At 45.9% G+C, this 17496-nt stretch overlaps 2 protein-coding genes across 3 annotated transcripts in view; one reads left to right on the forward strand and one right to left on the reverse strand.

Annotated features, from left to right (window-relative positions):
* The window catches only part of MYOM1 (myomesin 1), a 157122-nt gene extending 152800 nt beyond the window's left edge, over nucleotides 1-4322 (reverse strand). Inside the window, exon 1 of the mRNA XM_045004129.1 lies at nucleotides 4188-4322. The gene's annotated coding sequence lies outside the window, so the exon portion shown is untranslated. The remainder of the gene's footprint in view (nucleotides 1-4187) is intronic.
* On the forward strand, nucleotides 1234-14637 carry LOC123363265 (myosin regulatory light chain 2, smooth muscle minor isoform). Of its 2 annotated transcripts, XM_045004132.1 has the most exons (5): nucleotides 1234-1393; nucleotides 2768-2957; nucleotides 11811-12009; nucleotides 12252-12413; nucleotides 14125-14637. In XM_045004132.1, the coding sequence occupies exons 3-5, from the start codon at nucleotides 11826-11828 to the stop codon at nucleotides 14295-14297; spliced, it is 519 nt and encodes a 172-aa protein (XP_044860067.1). In that variant the 5' UTR covers nucleotides 1234-1393; nucleotides 2768-2957; nucleotides 11811-11825; the 3' UTR covers nucleotides 14298-14637. The 2 variants fall into 2 exon arrangements, with proteins under 2 accessions (XP_044860067.1, XP_044860069.1); XM_045004134.1 differs by lacking the exons at nucleotides 1234-1393; nucleotides 2768-2957 and having other exon boundaries at nucleotides 11795-12009.
* The last annotated feature ends 2859 nt before the right edge of the window (nucleotides 14638-17496 follow it).

Genomic DNA, 17496 nt, shown 5'->3' on the forward strand with positions numbered 1-17496 from the left:
GAGCTGTGCATGACAGTTGTGTCTCTCAGGCAGTTACCAACGGCAGATGGGGATCAGTGTAGTTTGGGGGTCTCAGGCAGCTGGGATCGCGGGACACTCTGCAGTTGGGTGACAGCTAGGGGAGTCCCTGGCACCTGGAATCCTGGGACACCCTGTGCTTGGGTGACAGGTGCGGCGGGGGGGGGGGGGTTCCATGGTAGCTGGAATCCTGAGACACTCTGTGGCTGGGTGACAGGTGCGGGGGGGGGTTGTTCCATGGTAGCTGGGATTCTGGGACACTCTGTGCTTGGATGACAGGTGCGGGAGGGGGAGGTTCCATGGTAGCTGGAATCCTGAGACACTCTGCGGTTGAGTGACAGGTGCGGGGGGAGGGAGGTTCCATGGTAGATGGAATCCTGAGACACTCTGTGGCTGGGTGAAAGGTGCGGGGGGGGGGGTTGTTCCATGGTAGCTGGGATTCTGGGACACTCTGTGCTTGGATGACAGGTGCAGGAGGGGGAGATTCCATGGTAGCTGGAATCCTGAGACACTCTGCGGTTGAGTGACAGGTGCGGGGGGGGGAGGTTCCATGGTAGATGGAATCCTGAGACACTCTGTGCTTGGGTGACAGGTGCGGGGGGGGGAGGTTCCATGGTAGATGGAATCCTGAGACACTCTGCGGTTGGGTGACAGGTGGGGGGGGAGTGGTCCCTGGTAGCTGGGATCCGGGGACACTGCGGTTCGGTGCCAGTTGCGACCCGGGCGGCTTAGAAATGGGAGTTGCGGTTCGCGCATTGCGTGGCCATGAGAATTGCGCGAGGAGCCGCCTCCCTGGGGGGCCGCATATTGCGCAAGCGCCCCGGACCGTTGTATTTTTCTCTAGCCGGCGGGGCGGGGCGGGTCTATGTGGCGGCCGGGGAGCCCTCGAGCTCCTCCCTCCAGCTCGGGGTGCGGACGCTTCCGCCTAACCCGGGACTCGAACGAAGCCTGTGTCGTAACAGCGACAAACAGGAAACGCCCTGCGATTGCCTTACAAGGGCATCAGCATCTCCCTCTCCCCTGCCCCGCCCCGCCCCGCGTGGTGGAATGCGGTGAGCGCACAGGACTGCACCATCACATCAAGGGGGGGTGGAGGTGCCGACCGAACCAACTCTCTCGGGCGGGGGTCGTGAGCAGCAGGCTCCCTGCGGAGCAAGCGCACTCTCCTCCCTGGTATCTGCGCTGCGGCAGCGCCCTGGGCCTGACTGACGCGTTCTCCCCGCCAGTGGTGTAGCCCGGGTCCCCTCTCCCCCCCCCCCGCTGGCCGGGCGGTGGTTCGGTCTTGATCGCGCTCTCCGGAAGTGCCGAGGCAGCTGGAGCAGCCGCCGCTTTCTACCAGTCCCGCCCCAGCCGGAGCCTCCGCTGCAGCCGCCAGGTGAGGCCGCGTCTCGCGGGCCGGGGTCTCCTGGGTCCAGCGTCCCAGTGCTCGCGCTGGGCGGGCGGCCAGCCCGTGTCCGGCTGCCCCCGGGGGCGCTGGCCGGCAGCGGGCTGTGAGCCAGGGGCAGGGCTGGGTCCGGCTGCCCCCGGGGGCGCTGGCCGGCAGCGGGCTGTTAGCCAGGGGCAGGGCTGGGTCCGGCTGCCCCCGGGGGCGCTGGCCGGCAGCGGGCTGTTAGCCAGGGGCAGGGCTGGGTCCGGCTGCCCCCGGGGGCGCTGGCCGGCAGCGGGCTGTGAGCCAGGGGCAGGGCTGGGTCCGGCTGCCCCCGGGGGCGCTGGCCGGCAGCGGGCTGGGAGCCAGGGGCAGGGCTGGGTCCGGCTGCCCCGGGGGCGCTGGCCGGCAGCGGGCTGTGAGCCAGGGGCAGGGCTGGGTCCGGCTGCCCCCGGGGGCGCTGGCCGGCAGCGGGCTGTTAGCCAGGGGCAGGGCTGGGTCCGGCTGCCCCCGGGGGCGCTGGCCGGCAGCGGGCTGTGAGCCAGGGGCAGGGCTGGGTCCGGCTGCCCCCGGGGGCGCTGGCCGGCAGCGGGCTGTTAGCCAGGGGCAGGGCTGGGTCCGGCTGCCCCGGGGGCGCTGGCCGGCAGCGGGCTGTTAGCCAGGGGCAGGGCTGGGGCCGGCTGCCCCCGGGGGCGCTGGCCGGCAGCGGGCTGTGAGCCAGGGGCAGGGCTGGGGCCGGCTGCCCCCGGGGGCGCTGGCCGGCAGCGGGCTGTGAGCCAGGGGCAGGGCTGGGTCCGGCTGCCCCGGGGGCGCTGGCCGGCAGCGGGCTGTGAGCCAGGGGCAGGGCTGGGTCCGGCTGCCCCGGGGGCGCTGGCCGGCAGCGGGCTGTTAGCCAGGGGCAGGGCTGGGTCCGGCTGCCCGGTGGCGGGGAGGGGGCAGAGTCGCTGCCCCTGGGCCGGGTGGGGGCTGGTGGGTGGGTCGTCGCCGGGCTCAGCGGCCCCTCTGGGGTGGGGAGGAGGCTGCCGGGGCCGCCCCGCTGACGGGCCGGTGCGGTCTGTCCCGGGCGGTTCTGAGGCCGGGGCCGGTTTCACTGGAGCCTTTCCAGCGGCACCTGGCGCCGGGACTGCGCTTGGGGCTCTCGGCGCGGCTCAGGGTCGCTGCCTTTGGCCGAGGTGGCTGGCGCGCTGGGGGGGGGAAGCGGAACCCCGGCAGGAGTCTGGCGAGAGACGGGTCCGAGCTGGGCAGCGCCCAGGGAAAGGGCCTGGCAGGAAACGGCTGCAGAAAGCCAGGGCAGGGAGCCACCCCCGGCTGGCGTAATGCTGAGCTCTCCAGTCGCTCGCACTGTGTTTGGTGGCTGAGAAATTATAAACTTGTGCTCCGCAGCCTCTGCGAACAGGACAGATTTTACCCTGTCCCTGGTATCACGTGACCCCGGCCTCCTTTGGACTTCTCAGTATAAGAAACTTACAAAGTTTGGAAACTCACGAAATAGCTCGGGTGGAAAGAGGTGCAGACACCTGAACCTTACTACATAAGCTGCCTTAATACATCAACCTTGCAAAACTTGCTTGGGGTGAGTCTTATTCTTTTTGTTTTCTTTTCCAACAGCTTAGTAAAGTTTTTCTCATTTCAGTTATCATGGGACTCAGTGAGTGAGTAGACTTTGTGCCTGGATGATGATTCTCCTGTGATACTGAAAGGCTGAAATTCTGTGTTTTTCCTAAATGGAAAATGTATAAAGATAGCCAGAGTAGTTGACAAAATAGCTAATGGTGAAAATGAGGGATGCACATACATTAATTTCTTCTTCTGTAGGTCATATTTTAGCAGTGCATCCGTGGTTGTGATTCATGTTAAAGAAAAGCTCCAGTATAATGATATAATTGTGACTTCCATTTTCTAGCATGTGGACAGCCACATTGTCAATCAGAAGAGCCTAAATAAGTTTAGAAGAGGTGTGATGTTATGTTTCTGAATAGTTAACACACAAAGGGTCCAGATATTACCTTGAGCTGAGGCATTTATATGGCCGCCATCACTATATTGTCTGTGTGCTTCACGATCTTTAATGTATTTATCCTCACAGCACTGCTGAGAGGCAGAAAGTTAATGTTATCTATTTACTATTACCATCCAAACCGGGCACTAAGTCACAGAGAGGCTAAATCACTTGCTTCTGCTCTAAAATATTTTAACTGGTTTCTTAATTTTTAGACCAATATATGCTCAGATAATCAATCTGTGACCCTCTATGTTGACCAAGGAAATTGAGTTAGATCCTGTTCCCATTGATTCCACATTTTTAATGAGCCATTCTTAAACATACTGGAGGCTGTACAAAATAAATAAAATGTGACAAACATCCTCTTTAAATTTTTGAAATAAAATAAACTGAGATCATTGTGAATACCCACATGAGTAAGAGTTCAGCGAACAAGGCCACAACAACAGGGCTGTTTTGGAAGTTGATCACTGAGAAAGTAATAGAAGAAGATAATATCTTAATTTAGTAGCGTTCCCAAATACTAGGGTGATGAGCATATTAAAACATAGCATTCAGTCCTTGACCTTCATGTGGAGACTGCTATCCATGTTTCCAGTTGTGACTGGTAAGTTTCCTCATGATGGGAATGCATATCACCAAAATCTTTTTTTCAGCACCTCCCATGTTGTCAGATAGCTAACAGAAGGCAGTAACTTTTGGTCACTACCCAATCATTGGTTACTCCTTGATTCATAGCAGTACTATAGAAATGAAAAGCTTATTACCAATCTCCTAAACTATTTAGTCACTAGGTTTTACCTTTTTTCCCCTCTGATGTGGAGGAGTAAGAAGTTTTACTGTCCTCCTCTAATTAATTATTTATAGTCTAGTAGTTGAAAGCCTATGTTGTTTCACAGGTCTGGCAGCTGGGCCAAGTAAATACCATCTGTGCAGTCTCCCTCATACATCTAATTAAGTTATTGCATGCAAATTAGCTGAAAAGTAATTGTGGTGATTGGCTGAGTTACCTCTGATATCACAATGTGGACTGACGGACACCTCTCCTACTGCATCTGTACACCACACAGTCAAAATGGCAGAGAACTTTAAAACTGGTAACAGACCATGAATCCCAGTGATGATTTAACCTGGTGAGCTCTCAACCATGCTTGTAGCTGTTTCCATCCCTTCACACTCACTCAGCAGACATTGTAGACTTCAGAGTGACATACAGACAGACAAGTGATAACCCTGGAATATCACTATATAGATTATTTTTATAGCTTTTTTTTTTCTATTAACCACATAGTATGGTTAAATGATCACCATAGCTTTAGTACAGTGGCTGCACTTGCTATCTTTTAGATTTATCTGCACCAGCTTTCAGAATTTTTTGCAAAAGTCTACCTAAATAAATGTCATCTTGTGTGAAGGCCAACAAACTCTCAGAGAAATGACTACCACAGGTTAAGTCAGGCCTGCACAACTCGTAAAGCAGTGAGGGCCATATTACTCCAAAGAAAACAGCGGAGGGCCGAAACCCAGTGCCGCCCGCCCTGCGGAAACAAACCCTCCTTCCTCAGCGCTGCCCCGCTGAAACAGCGGTATTGAACCTTGGTAATATGTTATAGCAGGCCCCTAAGATAGTATAATTAAGGTAAAAGAAAAATGTCTTTTTGCTAGAAGTAGAATAAGATCTCTTCCCCCTCCCCCCCTCTTTGTAAACAATTGCCCTGTTGAGTGAATGAGGAAGGTGTGGAAGGCAGGCACCTCCAGACAGCTGCAACCCTTGGAGAGGGGATGGGAGCCAAACCAGATCAGGCCTAGTGCTGCTACAGAGATGCTCACCCGGATGTAATGGGCCAGTGGTAGCCACTCTAGTTCAGACTGATCCTAACTTACAACTAAGATCCATTTTTAACTTCCATGTAGCTTCTCCAAAAAATTACCAGATCTCCTGAGCCCTCCTAGGCCAGGTAGGATTTGTCTGGGAGGTTTGGTAATTCAGGTATTTCACAAATATCCATCATTCCCTTTCTGAACATTTTCTTAGCTTCCTACCCCCAAAATGGCTTGGCCCCAAACACCAGGTGTCTGGCTGATTCGGACGGGGGCCTCTGGGTGTTGCTGGGGGATCACAAAGACCTGTGCCATGTTTATAACATGGACTCTGTAAATTATTTAAACTGCCCTTCTGCTGAGTCCTGGCTCTGTGGCAAGGGCTGCTCTGCAGAGGAAGAGGTGGGGGCCTGGATAGGGTGGGATGTGGCTAGGATTCTTGGGGGCAGGGCAGGCGGGATGGTGAAGAACAGGGAAGAATGATATGGCTGTGGGGTTGGATCCCTGAACTGTTCATTTCTAGACTGTCCTGCCTCTGGGTTTTTAGGGAAGCTGTTGAGTATTTGTAAGTGAGATTTGTTGATGGGCTTTTACCTGGGGTCCTCTAAAATTTACAGCTTAACTCTTCAGCTAACGAAGTGGCTTGGATTTATGTGCAGTATGTCATAGTTCTCTCTTCTCTAACGTGGGGATGGACATTTGGTTTGATCCTGACCTCACTTTGCCTTTGCACTGCTGGGGACAGACTTGGCTGCTCAGGTTCCCAAAGTGTGGTGGGATTGAGTCCATAAAGCTGGGTGTGTGCACATGGGGCCAGCTTTTTCTGACTGCGAGATAGAAAGAAGCTAAATATACATTTAAACGTCCTCATGGTGGCTTTTCCATGGAAGCAGTTGCTGCAGTGACGACAGGCACATGAACCCATGAGGCAGTCCCTGTCTTAACCAGTTTTCCACACTATGAAAAAGTTGAAGAACCCCTGATGCAAACACAGCAGCCTGTCTGGTCCTGGGATTAGCAGTGATTCCCCCAGAGACTGTCAAGCCATAATGACCCAGTTTTCTTTACCACCCTGGGGCAGTTACTTGAACATTCGGGACTGTTGGGGGCATTCTGCCATTTCCCTCTTGCAGTTGCCCCCCCACCACTGCCCACCCGCTTACCTCCTCAGGCCCTCCTCCCCCGCTGCTGGCTCACCTCCCTCCCGCCACTGCCGCCAGCTCACCTCAGTCCCTCCCGCCACTGCCTGCCTGCTCGCCTCCTCAGCCCCCCTCCCCCGCCGCCCATCTGCTCACCTGCTCAGCCCCCCATGCCCCCGCTTGCCTCCTCAGCCCCCCTCCCCTGCCACCAGCTCACTTGCCTGGCTTCTTACCTTCTGCCACTGCCCCCGCCTCCTGCCGCTGGCTCACCCTCACTCTCCAGCCTGCCACTGGCCCCCTCACCACCCCGCCGGCCAGCCAGACGGCCATTGGCTTGCCTACTCACCCCTCTGTGGGCCACACAGTGAGCCCATGCGAGCTGTATGTTGTGCAGGCCTGGGTTAAGTCCTTCTACTAAAAAGTTCCTGAATGGTTCCCAGAATAAACAAGGTCTAGAGCATTCAGAGCTTCATGTTTAGGAACAGACTAAATCCAGTTTAGTTTTATGCTAATACTGAATTTATTTTTGCACTGACATATGTTCCTTCCCTTTGGAAATAGTAAAATCAGGATATAGTTATGAATCTAAGGAGGGTGGCTTTTGTAAGATCCGATGAAAATATTGGATTGTGAGATCTTCGGGACTAGGACAGTCATCTTGTTCTATTTCTATAGTCCCCAGCACAATGGGGCTCGGGCTTTTAGGAGCTACTGCGGTACAGACATTAATGATATTGTACAGCAACTGGAATTCTTTTGATACCTTAAAGCATCATTTCTTGGTCACACTTCTTACATAATCTCACTCCAAGTAATAAAATCTTTTGGGACTTCTCTGTTTTAAACAATAGATAATCACAAATGACCAGTCTGGGAATTTAGTAGATCAGCATTTAGGCTGGTATTTACAATCTACCAGTGATCAAGAATATTGGGTGGAAATGATTCTTGCCCTACAATAACGTTGCATATCTCTCCAGGACAAGTGAGGGCTTGAGAGGCAATGGACAAAGTAAGTGTACATTGGGGAAGGCAACTGTTGATGCTCTTGCTCTAATCAGTTTAGAAATTTACCTAGGTGAAACATTTACTAAATGTTTCTAATCTATGTTCTGCCGAAGATTCTTTTGTTGTATTTTGTTCTGTTCAGCGTCCGATATTCCAACTTGTCTGTAGAAGCCCTCCCTCATTTTCAGCCTAAACTTAACCTGTTTTAGTTACTAAGTGTACTTCCCTCTATTAAACTGAATCTGAAGACCTGACCCCATTGAAGTCGGTGGGTGTCTTGCCATTGAGTTCAGTGGAATTGAGATTTCACCTATCCTGTGTCCTCTTTGCTGACACTGAGCCACTCTGAAACCTGAGCTATACTTGTCTAACACTTCAGACTCTCATCATAAATTAATCCCTCCAGCCTCCTAAAACATTTGTTACTTTTCTCTGAATATCCTTCAGTGTGTAGATATCTTTCTAGTAAAGCGGTGCCTAGAACTGAACACAATATTCTAGACATGGCTACACCAGACTTGTATAGATGGGCTATTACCTTGTGAAACTTAATGTTTCTCTCTATGCAGTCCAAAATTGCTTCTGCCTTTTTGATACCATATGTCAGCAGTTCTCAAATTGTGGTCCGTGAGCTCCATTCATGTGGTCTACAGATAGTTCCCTGTAAGGTGCCGCCTGGGCAGCTGCACACAAGAGAATGAAAGGCCACCCACCTAATTAGCGGGGCCACGCCTGCGTGGCTCCACTAGTTAGGTGCCTGGACCCTGGAGAAGATGTACGTAAGCTGAGGTGGTGGCCTTGGGGAGAACAGGGGGTAGGTGGGAGGGGGCAGTGGGCTGAGAAGAGGGGTTGGGGGTGGAATTTGGGATGTGCAGGGCTGCAGCTGACAGAGAAAGAGGTGACTTTCCCCAGCTCCAGGGCTGCAGCTGCTGGGGAGAGACCCCCCTCCTTCCCAGCCCCAGCTCGGGGGTTGCTGCAGCAGGGGAGAAAGGGGACATCCATTGCATGAGAAAGGTGATACTGATACTAAAATATGAATTGTGTGCTTTTATTTGTAGAACAAAAGTTGTCTTTTATATAGCATTTTTATCCAAAGCACTTTTCAGTAGTTAGCTAACAGTATAAACAACATTTAGAAAGATCTTTAAGTGGTCTGCTGAGACCCTCAGCAATTTTCAAGTGGTCTGCGGAAGAAAAATATTTGAGAACCACTGCCATATGTGACTGCAAATTCATGTTGAATGCACTGTCCACTATCACCTCTAAATCTCCTGTAGCAAATTTCCTGGTGCCTCACTCTCACTGAATCTGCTCCTCTCCCTCTACCCCTTAAGATATAGAAGATTGCAAAGTAAAACGTTTCCAAATTGAACTATATTTGTGTGGTGTTTTTCTCCATGGATTTACCTCTAATCTCTGCAGTAGTTTGTTTTTTCTACATGCACAAAATAATAGAATTGTAGGAGAGAGATTGGCAAGGAGTCACTCCTGTATGTTTGATCTGCATGACCCTTTTCCTTACAGTATAGTCTCAATTATCAGAGCACATTAAAGAACTTCAGATAATTAAGGGGATTGTCATTCTACTCAGTTTTGAGGGCACCATGACCCTGTTCTGGGTAACAGTGAATCAGAGTGAGATTCAGATTATAAGGATGAGTTGTTGTTGTTGGCTTGCTACCTGAAGTGTGTCCAATTTAAAATTTTAGGTCTTTCTCTTGTGTCTCAAAAGCAGATTGTTAGCTTATTAGCTTAATGGTTTATGGTGAACTGTGTTACTTCAGAAATAAAATGGATTATCTGAAATTTGGTTTTTATTGTACTCTGAACACTTGTTTTAGGGAAATTGTTTTGTGAAAGTATAATGAAGAGCGTTGCTGGGTGACTTGCAGTTAAGTTTTGTTGGTTATTTTTAGTTCAGGGCATAGCAGTTTGTTTTTCGTATGTCCGAAGAATGTTGTATATGGAACGTAAGCTTTAAAAGTGGAAAATTAATCAGTGGATGAAATCACTAATGCTATTTGTAGATATACTGGGAAGACTTTAACCTATGCAGTGGCCTCTCTTTACCATCTGGAGGCTTGATAAAGCACTCACTCGCTCTCTTGGATATAAAGCAAGGTAAAATACTTCTTGCTTGACAGAGTTGTGATCTTTTAGATTTAACTTGGTTGTTAATTACGTACTTTAATTCTGATTGCTTGCCGATGGCAGTTACTTAGCTGTATTTAGTTAACTTCAGTTCACTTTTAAAATGAACTAAAATTGTACCCTTCCTTTAATTGCCTTTTATTTTATTTTGGATAGACTGACTTCTCCAAGGTCACTTTACAAGCAATCTGTTTAAGGAGTCACTGAGACTATTTTTTGTGACTCATTGATTAGCTCTTTTCAGAGGTGCAATTAACTTTTAGAAGTAGCTTGTTTTAAAGATCAACATTTGATAATATTGTAAATAGCCAAACCGGGATGCTGCAAGTTAGGCTGGTGGTAATGGCTTCTTGGACACTTAATTGCAAGTGTTTAGGCTGAAGCTCATAATCAAGGAGCAAAGAAATTTATGGCATATAACAAAACCCAGTCTAGGTATGATGCAGAATTCTGTGGCACACTAAGTTAGCACGTTGTAGTTCACTTTTTAAGAGCTTCAGTTTTTGTGAGAGAATTACAGTCGAACCCATTTATCTCGACCTCGGTTAACTTGCCAACCCTATTAAGTCGACGTTTTAGTAGTGGAACCGCCAAACTCCCTCTTTGTCTTATCGGTTTCTCATCGGTTATGTCGCTTCTTTAATCTCGCCGAACCCTAATATCTCGAGCACAGAAGAGCTTTTGCCACTAACCGAGGTCGAGATAAATGGGTTCGACTGTAACTCCGGCGGCGGCCCTGCCCGGCTCCTGCCGCATCCCTCCCCGGCCACGCGACTCCTGCCCTAGCCCCGGCTCCCCAGCCCCGCGGTTCCCCGCTTCGCCGCCCGCCGGTCCCCGCTTCGCCGGTCCCCGCTTCGCCGCCCGCCCGGTCCCCGCCCGCCCGTAAATAATCTGGAAAAGCGTTGTTACTCTGTTTATAATAGAGTTAGGTGTAATAACTAAGTGTAATTTTTTTATTTGACAAATGTCTCTTTAAATATTTAATCTTCTCTGCCAACAATTCTTATATTTTAACTAAACAGTAAGGCCCTCATTCTTCAGACAGAGCTGCATGGGCAGGCCTGAAATCAACAGGATATACCCGATGGGCACAAAGGTCCATCCATGCAGATCCAGTTGTAGAACTGAGGCCTTAGTATTTAAATTTCAAGCTAGTGGATCAGTTCCAATGTTATCGTTAAACTGGCTAAAAGGTAAATATTTAAATAATCACAACTGAATGGATACCGTAAACTTGAAAGCTTCACTTCTGTCTGAATTATTTTACTTACTAAATTGTTAGTTTACTTGCACATTTGAAAATACTTTGTGTAGTCAATTTCACTGTTCCCCCCCCCTCATTTTATCAATTTCCCATTTCATACTTGCAATATTGTTGACTTCCCTTTTTAAAAAACAAAAAAACAAAGCGTATTGTAAAACCACATAGACTTGTGTAGTACCTGAAACTACCTTACTTCATTAAAGGGACACAATCTAGTGCATATTGAAAAACAATTTCATAGTTTAGAATGCACCTATTGATATGCTATATTAGTTCAGGCTTCTTGGTTACCTAACAAAACTGCAGTGCATTGTTTGTTTTGTAACTAAGCCCAGACTCTCCCCCCACACTCAACATACACCAGACCCTCTGCCTAATGATGCTGAAAGGACTTTAACACACACACAACTTTCCTAGGATGCTGTATTTTTTTTTCTCAACAGCCTAAACCAAACAAAAACATAAGAGCCAAGAGCCACTCTATCTCTGGTCTCAGATTGCATAGGAGTCTTTTATGTTCAACTAATATAACAAAGTAAATAAACTTCAAAAAAACGAGAATCACCTTTTCCAGATATCTGGGCTTACTTGTGAGCTCCTTGGCCCCACTCAGGCAGGGTAATCAGACTATAATTCTAACTGCCAGGTTAGCACGGGCCCCCCGCCTGCCAAATATACCAATCTATTTAACCCCTCAAGGCTTGAATAATATGCTGAAGTACCAGGACACAGGTATTGGGGGGGGGGGGGGGTGCTTCATTTCAAGGACCAGATTGATGCAGTCTGCTCTCAGCCCAGGAGGGTTTTCCTCTGAACCCCAAAGGGCCAGTACATATCATCACAGTTAAGCTTCTAATAAAAGAAAATACAACAAAAGGTGGATGGTAAATTTGTGGATCTATGTACCTTTGCACATTATTCAGAATTCAGACTCTCTTTTTTCAAGGAACTGTGATGTCTAAGAATTAGAGTTGTGTATTAAACTAAATCTGTTGTTTAAATTTAATTTCCTGCACTTTAGTCACTGTTTTTCTCCTCTAGAATCCAAGAGCCATCATGTCTAGCAAAAGGGCAAAGACCAAGACCACTAAGAAGCGCCCTCAGCGCGCAACCTCCAATGTGTTTGCAATGTTCGATCAGTCACAGATTCAAGAATTCAAAGAGGCCTTCAACATGATTGATCAGAACAGAGATGGCTTCATTGACAAAGAAGACCTGCATGATATGCTCGCTTCCCTTGGTAATGTTTATTTCTCCAGCTGTCTATTTATCTGATACTTGTGGCCTCATCATTATATTAACTGAGCATTATAAAATGGCTGTGTGCCTGTTGCAATCATCATAATAGCATAGCTGTTAACTTTTTATACATTTTTGAGCTGCTTTATGAAAGGTGTTATTCTGTTTAAAATTGACAAATAAAATTGGGTGGATGAATGAACACATTATAATGACTTGGAAATAAGACTACTTTAATTGTAGGAAAGAATCCAACTGATGAATACCTGGATGCTATGATGAATGAAGCTCCAGGCCCCATAAACTTCACTATGTTCCTTACAATGTTTGGAGAAAAACTAAATGGCACAGATCCAGAAGATGTAATCAGAAATGCTTTTGCTTGCTTTGACGAAGAAGCAACAGGTAAGTAGGTGAAATATCAATGCTGGGTTATCTGCTTTTGAATCTTCATTAAAAGGATTTCTTTTATTCAGCCATGACTGTAAATATATAATGAATTTAAGTAGATCATTTGAGGTTATTATGGGCTTCTAAAAACTTGTCTACATGGTGCCTTAGTGCATGTCTGCAGGGATGTAAATCCCAATGCACACCCCTTTGTTGTGCATTAACTGTCCCATGTAAACTCTGCTGGTGTGCAGTAAAGCTCCATTTGTGCACATTTAATGTAGTACTGCTGGACTACATTAACGTGCACTAGGGAACTTTTAGTGCACATCAGCAGATCCATATGAACCAGTTCGTGCATCAGTGTGTTGTGCACTCTAGAATTTACACCCTTGCTGGTGTAGACAAGCCATGAATATACCCAGTATACAACTTACTGATGATCATTACTATTTTTTATTTTGCAAGATTAAAAAACATTTAATGTAATTTTTTAATCTCTGCATCAGAAATGGTGAAATATTGGGCTTAAAGACTGTTAAACCTATACAGTAGCTTAAAATTCATCTATCAGAACCCAAAATATTGAAAGAGCCATTTAAAAACAAATGTGGGAGCTGTCTTAAATTTCCTATAATTTTAAAAGCTTAGAACAGTAGTTTTTAATTGGTTAATGGAACACCAGTTGCCCACAAGACTTGCTGGTGGTCTGTAGAGTTGATTTCCAACACTTGCTGGCTCCTCGTTTCCTTCTGTTAAACTGTATTTAAAAGAAAACTAAAATGTATAAAATATCTAATTTTTTTATGTAAGAAAATTGTCGCCATAGCAATGTTTGATCACCAATAGGAGTGGGAGAGATGGCTCACATATGTGTTATGGGTGGCTGCCCAAACACAAGCTTTATGATGCTGTATTCCATACTGTGTCAATTTGGGAACCTCTGGCTTAGAATTTGGCATTGAATTGATACTAACATACGAATATATCTGAAATATTTAGATTTCTTCACATCATTGGCCTTGACATTTAAGTTAGGCTAGATTCAGCTCCCATTCAATATGAGCTGGATTGTATGCTGGTTTTAAGTAGAAAATGTTTAAGACCAGTGAATACAATCAGTTAAAACAAACTTCCATCTAGAAAAGTTTTTTCTTAAGACTGTCTTAAATCTGTTTGTTTCAACGAAAATATAAACTTGCATCTTTCCAGACAGACTGTTTTGATGCAACTTGAGTTCACTTCTTGCCATTGAAGTTCTGGGAGTATTATGTGTGGAAAAAGCTGAGAGGTTGTCATACAGAATGTACTAAATCAGGCCATTCATCCAAGACTCATGGTGGCCATTACCTTAACTGTCAGAGGGAGTTGGAAGGTGTAGAGGCTCTCATAATCCTGTTGTAGTGCTCCAGCTTGACTCTGAAGCATAAGATGTGGATATAATCTTAGTTTGCATAATTAAACATGTTGTTTTTTGCAATTAAAATAATCCAGCCCTGATGCAGCGACAGTATTTAACTTCCTGCAGTCTTAAATTGACAACTTTGTCTTCCTTCCTTCTCCCTGGAGTTAATGCTTAAATGGGCTTGTAAATATTTATTCTGTCTCTCTCTTAAGCAATACATGTGTGGTGCTTGCTTATATAATGTGATTACTTTCTATTTGAAGATCCAGTAAGAGAACTTTTTTTGGTTTATCCTGATTCACTGTACACGTTATATTCCAGGGTTCATTCAAGAAGATTATCTGAGAGAGCTGCTGACGACAATGGGAGACAGATTTACAGATGAAGAAGTAGATGAGCTGTACAGAGAGGCACCAATTGACAAAAAGGGAAATTTCAATTACATTGAATTCACACGCATCCTTAAACATGGAGCAAAAGACAAGGATGATTGAACAAAATTTCAGACACCGGCAGCTAGCTCTAGTTTTCACTTGCGTTTATTTTTGAGGGTTTTTTCCTGGTAGAACCTGTTGCATGCATCTAGCTTTTACAGCTTTTGCCTTTTTCAGTATATTTATCTATTCCAGGCCATTCTGGCACACTTGCACCTGTGTAATCAAGCTGGATGTGGGGGATATTGTAGTGAAAAGAATCTGGGGACAAAGATCAATGAATTTGAAGGCCCAGGAAAAAAGTCTCAATGTTTCTGGTTTAGCTGGATTTTTACATTTTTGTAATAAAAATGTCCTTTTGAAATAAAGATTGCTATATAAATAAAATACCTCAAACTGTTTTGTGAAGTGACATTTTCTTGTTACTAAATGTCTTCATTTTTAAAAGCATATGTACCTACTCTTGATATCTGGGTAAGACTCAAGATGTTACAGTAAGTTTACAGTTTATAAAATGTTTGCATCAAGTACTATTTCTTTATACTTAAGTGAGGCAGTGATACTCCATTTTATAATATTGTGAAAAGTACTGGTGCCTAAATTTAAACACTCACAACTAATGGCTTTAGTCTCTGAAGGGAAGTCTGGCTAGTGTTTAATGTAGGCATAAACAGAATGAGTGGAGAAGACTTGCAGTTGAATAGCAACCACTTCTTTCTTCCCTGAATTGTGCTGCTGATGTAAACCGCTTTCATGATTAGCCCTTATTTATTTTCCTTTACTTGGAGTATTTTGGAAAATTGTAACTTGGAGAACAGGAGTACAGAAGATAAGACAAGCATGCTGCTGATGTTTCAAGTAGGAGGGGACATGTTTATATTTCCATTGTGCCTACTTCTGCCCCCTCCCCACCAATAACTTGTTCTAGACTGAGGTGTCTGCACTGCCACTACTGAATGACTGCATTTAAAAAATGATGCATTGTTGCTATACAAGCCCCTTGATTTCATGTGCAACTGCAGTATGATCAGAACTCACTTTTTCTTCAGCTACCCATTCTTAAACAATCGTGCTGATGTTAATAAGGGTCTTCCTTGTGTGATGAAGTTATCAATTAAGTACATGTGCTGCTGTCATGTCCTAAAAAGTAGGATGCAAATAGATAATTAACTATTTCATTTCTTGTATGTACACAGCCCCCACCTCCTTGCAGTTAGGTAACTTGTTTATGAGACTCATGACTGTGGCTCCTAGGTACTTATCACAATATAAGTAGTAATAATAAAAATGGACAAACATTATCCTGCTCTTAAACAAACAAACCTCCACTATGGACTTCTTGGCAGAATTCACAGTGTATTTTCACTGATCAGAGAAGTAATATTGTCATCCTCTATTTATTCAGGCTCTTCAAGGATGAGAGAAGCTATAGTTTTAAAATCTATTCAGAGGGATCATTTTTCTCCAGTACTGAAATACAGTACCTCTAGGGTGAAACCCATCAGCTGTTTAACAGCTTACAAAAATGCTATGGTTTAGGGTAGGAAACTGGAAAATCGTATCCAACAGCAACTTCAGTGGGAATTTACACAGATAACATGTTATTACCTGATATGGCACTTGGCCAAGAGGTGAAAACTATGCCTTTCAAGAAGTGTGACGCTGAAGATCTCACAGCAATCAGGCCTTTAGTTTTGTCTTACCTATAAGTCATCAGCTCTAGCAGCACAGCATCTCTTAATACCAAGCCAGGATGCTGGAGACAGTAGCTAGCATACATACACAGCACCTGGCGATCTCTTGTCCAATTGCTGACCCCGCCTGACTGATTAGCTTGTGGGATGAAATTGGATCAGAGTATAAGGTGATATTGCTGCAGGAACAGTCCAAGCTGATAGGACAGTACATAACAGATGGTTATTAGAAGGAAGAAAATATTCCTCATTCTCACACAACACGTCTAATTCTGCATTTTACATGAATAGCAAAAATGAGCTGGTATCAACACTGCTTACCTTCCTCATGAGCTCTTCTTGTTCTGCTGGGTCATCCTCAAAATCATGATTGACATTAAGCACAAAGACTGGAGCATTCCTTAGGTTTTCAAAGTGGACCAGTTCTTGCAGGTCATCTTTCCTTAACTACCAGCTTGAATGGATTACAATCTGCTGTCAGTCCCCTACATTAACCTGGTCCCAGGACTGTTTGTGGAACCCCATTGCATTCTTAGGGGAGGAGGGGGTTGTCTCCTTGATGTCAGACATTAGGAACCCCAACACCCTTCAGTTCCTGTAGGAGATGTCTTCGTTCTCCTAATCCACTTCTAATTCTGATTTATCTGGGAACCAGACTCCCTACTGAATGATTACATGGACTGGTCACCTGCCAAGTTGCAATAAAATATTTTTACAACCTAATCTATCCGCTCTAGTGAAGCTGAAAAAGGCCACCTACCCAGCCCAACCTGGCGCAGAGGGAAAAATTCCTTTCTGTTCCCCAAAGAGGGATACACATGATGCTCACAGCAAGGCCCAAAAAATCTGCTTCTACTTTTAATTTCTAGAAAGGAGAGGATTTTTCTTTCCAGTGCAGACTAGTGTCTCTTCTCTTTACCACTCCACTCCTTGTATGCATGGGAGCCAGTACGGCTTCTGCACCTTTCTGCCTCCCTCCTCAAGCCTGTGATGGGTGAAATCCTTAAAGTGTCAATAGGTTTTCTTTCCACTTCTGGCCCCCCCATGTCTGAGGCAGGGTGGGGCACTTGTGAAGTGTCAAAGTATAGTACTGCCCTCTTGCTACTTATAGGAGCTCTGGACAGAAGTACTTACTCCTTTTGGTATTCCACTCCTCTAAAGCCTTATTCTTGCTAAGGGTTCTTAAGTGGGGAAGGGGGAATGTTTTAAGATGAGCATGGCACTGTGAAATAATATATGAAACAGCAGCTGTGGACATACAACGTAGAGCTTCCTTTCTCTAATATTGCTGGTGTTTCTACCATGTTAATTCCCAGAGATGATCTGTTTCTTCTTTGTAAAATATATAGTTTAAAATAACATTCAATAGATTTGCCTCAAATTTTTCTTGAGTGGTCTTTTCCCCCTCTATGCTTTAATTAAAACCAGTTATTTCTACATTTCCTAGTGTATTTTTATCCAAGTTGTAACTGGCCGTTTGCCCGTATTCATTGCTTTTCTTGATCATTTTGGGTTTGGTTTGGTTGTTCCTACCTACCTGGATAGTCTTTGTTCTTTAACAACAA

Source organism: Mauremys mutica, chromosome 2 (assembly GCF_020497125.1).
Source record: "Mauremys mutica isolate MM-2020 ecotype Southern chromosome 2, ASM2049712v1, whole genome shotgun sequence".
NCBI classification, from domain to species: Eukaryota; Metazoa; Chordata; order Testudines; family Geoemydidae; genus Mauremys; species Mauremys mutica.

Excerpts from the sequence above, each read along its gene's own strand:
- LOC123363265 (XM_045004132.1), top strand. The coding sequence starts at position 11,826 with ATGTCTAGCAAAAGGGCAAAGACCAAGACCACTAAGAAGCGCCCTCAG. Across the intron at positions 12,010-12,251 it reads TGATATGCTCGCTTCCCTTG|GAAAGAATCCAACTGATGAA; the intron begins GTAATGTTTATT and ends CTTTAATTGTAG. Across the intron at positions 12,414-14,124 it reads CTTTGACGAAGAAGCAACAG|GGTTCATTCAAGAAGATTAT; the intron begins GTAAGTAGGTGA and ends GTTATATTCCAG.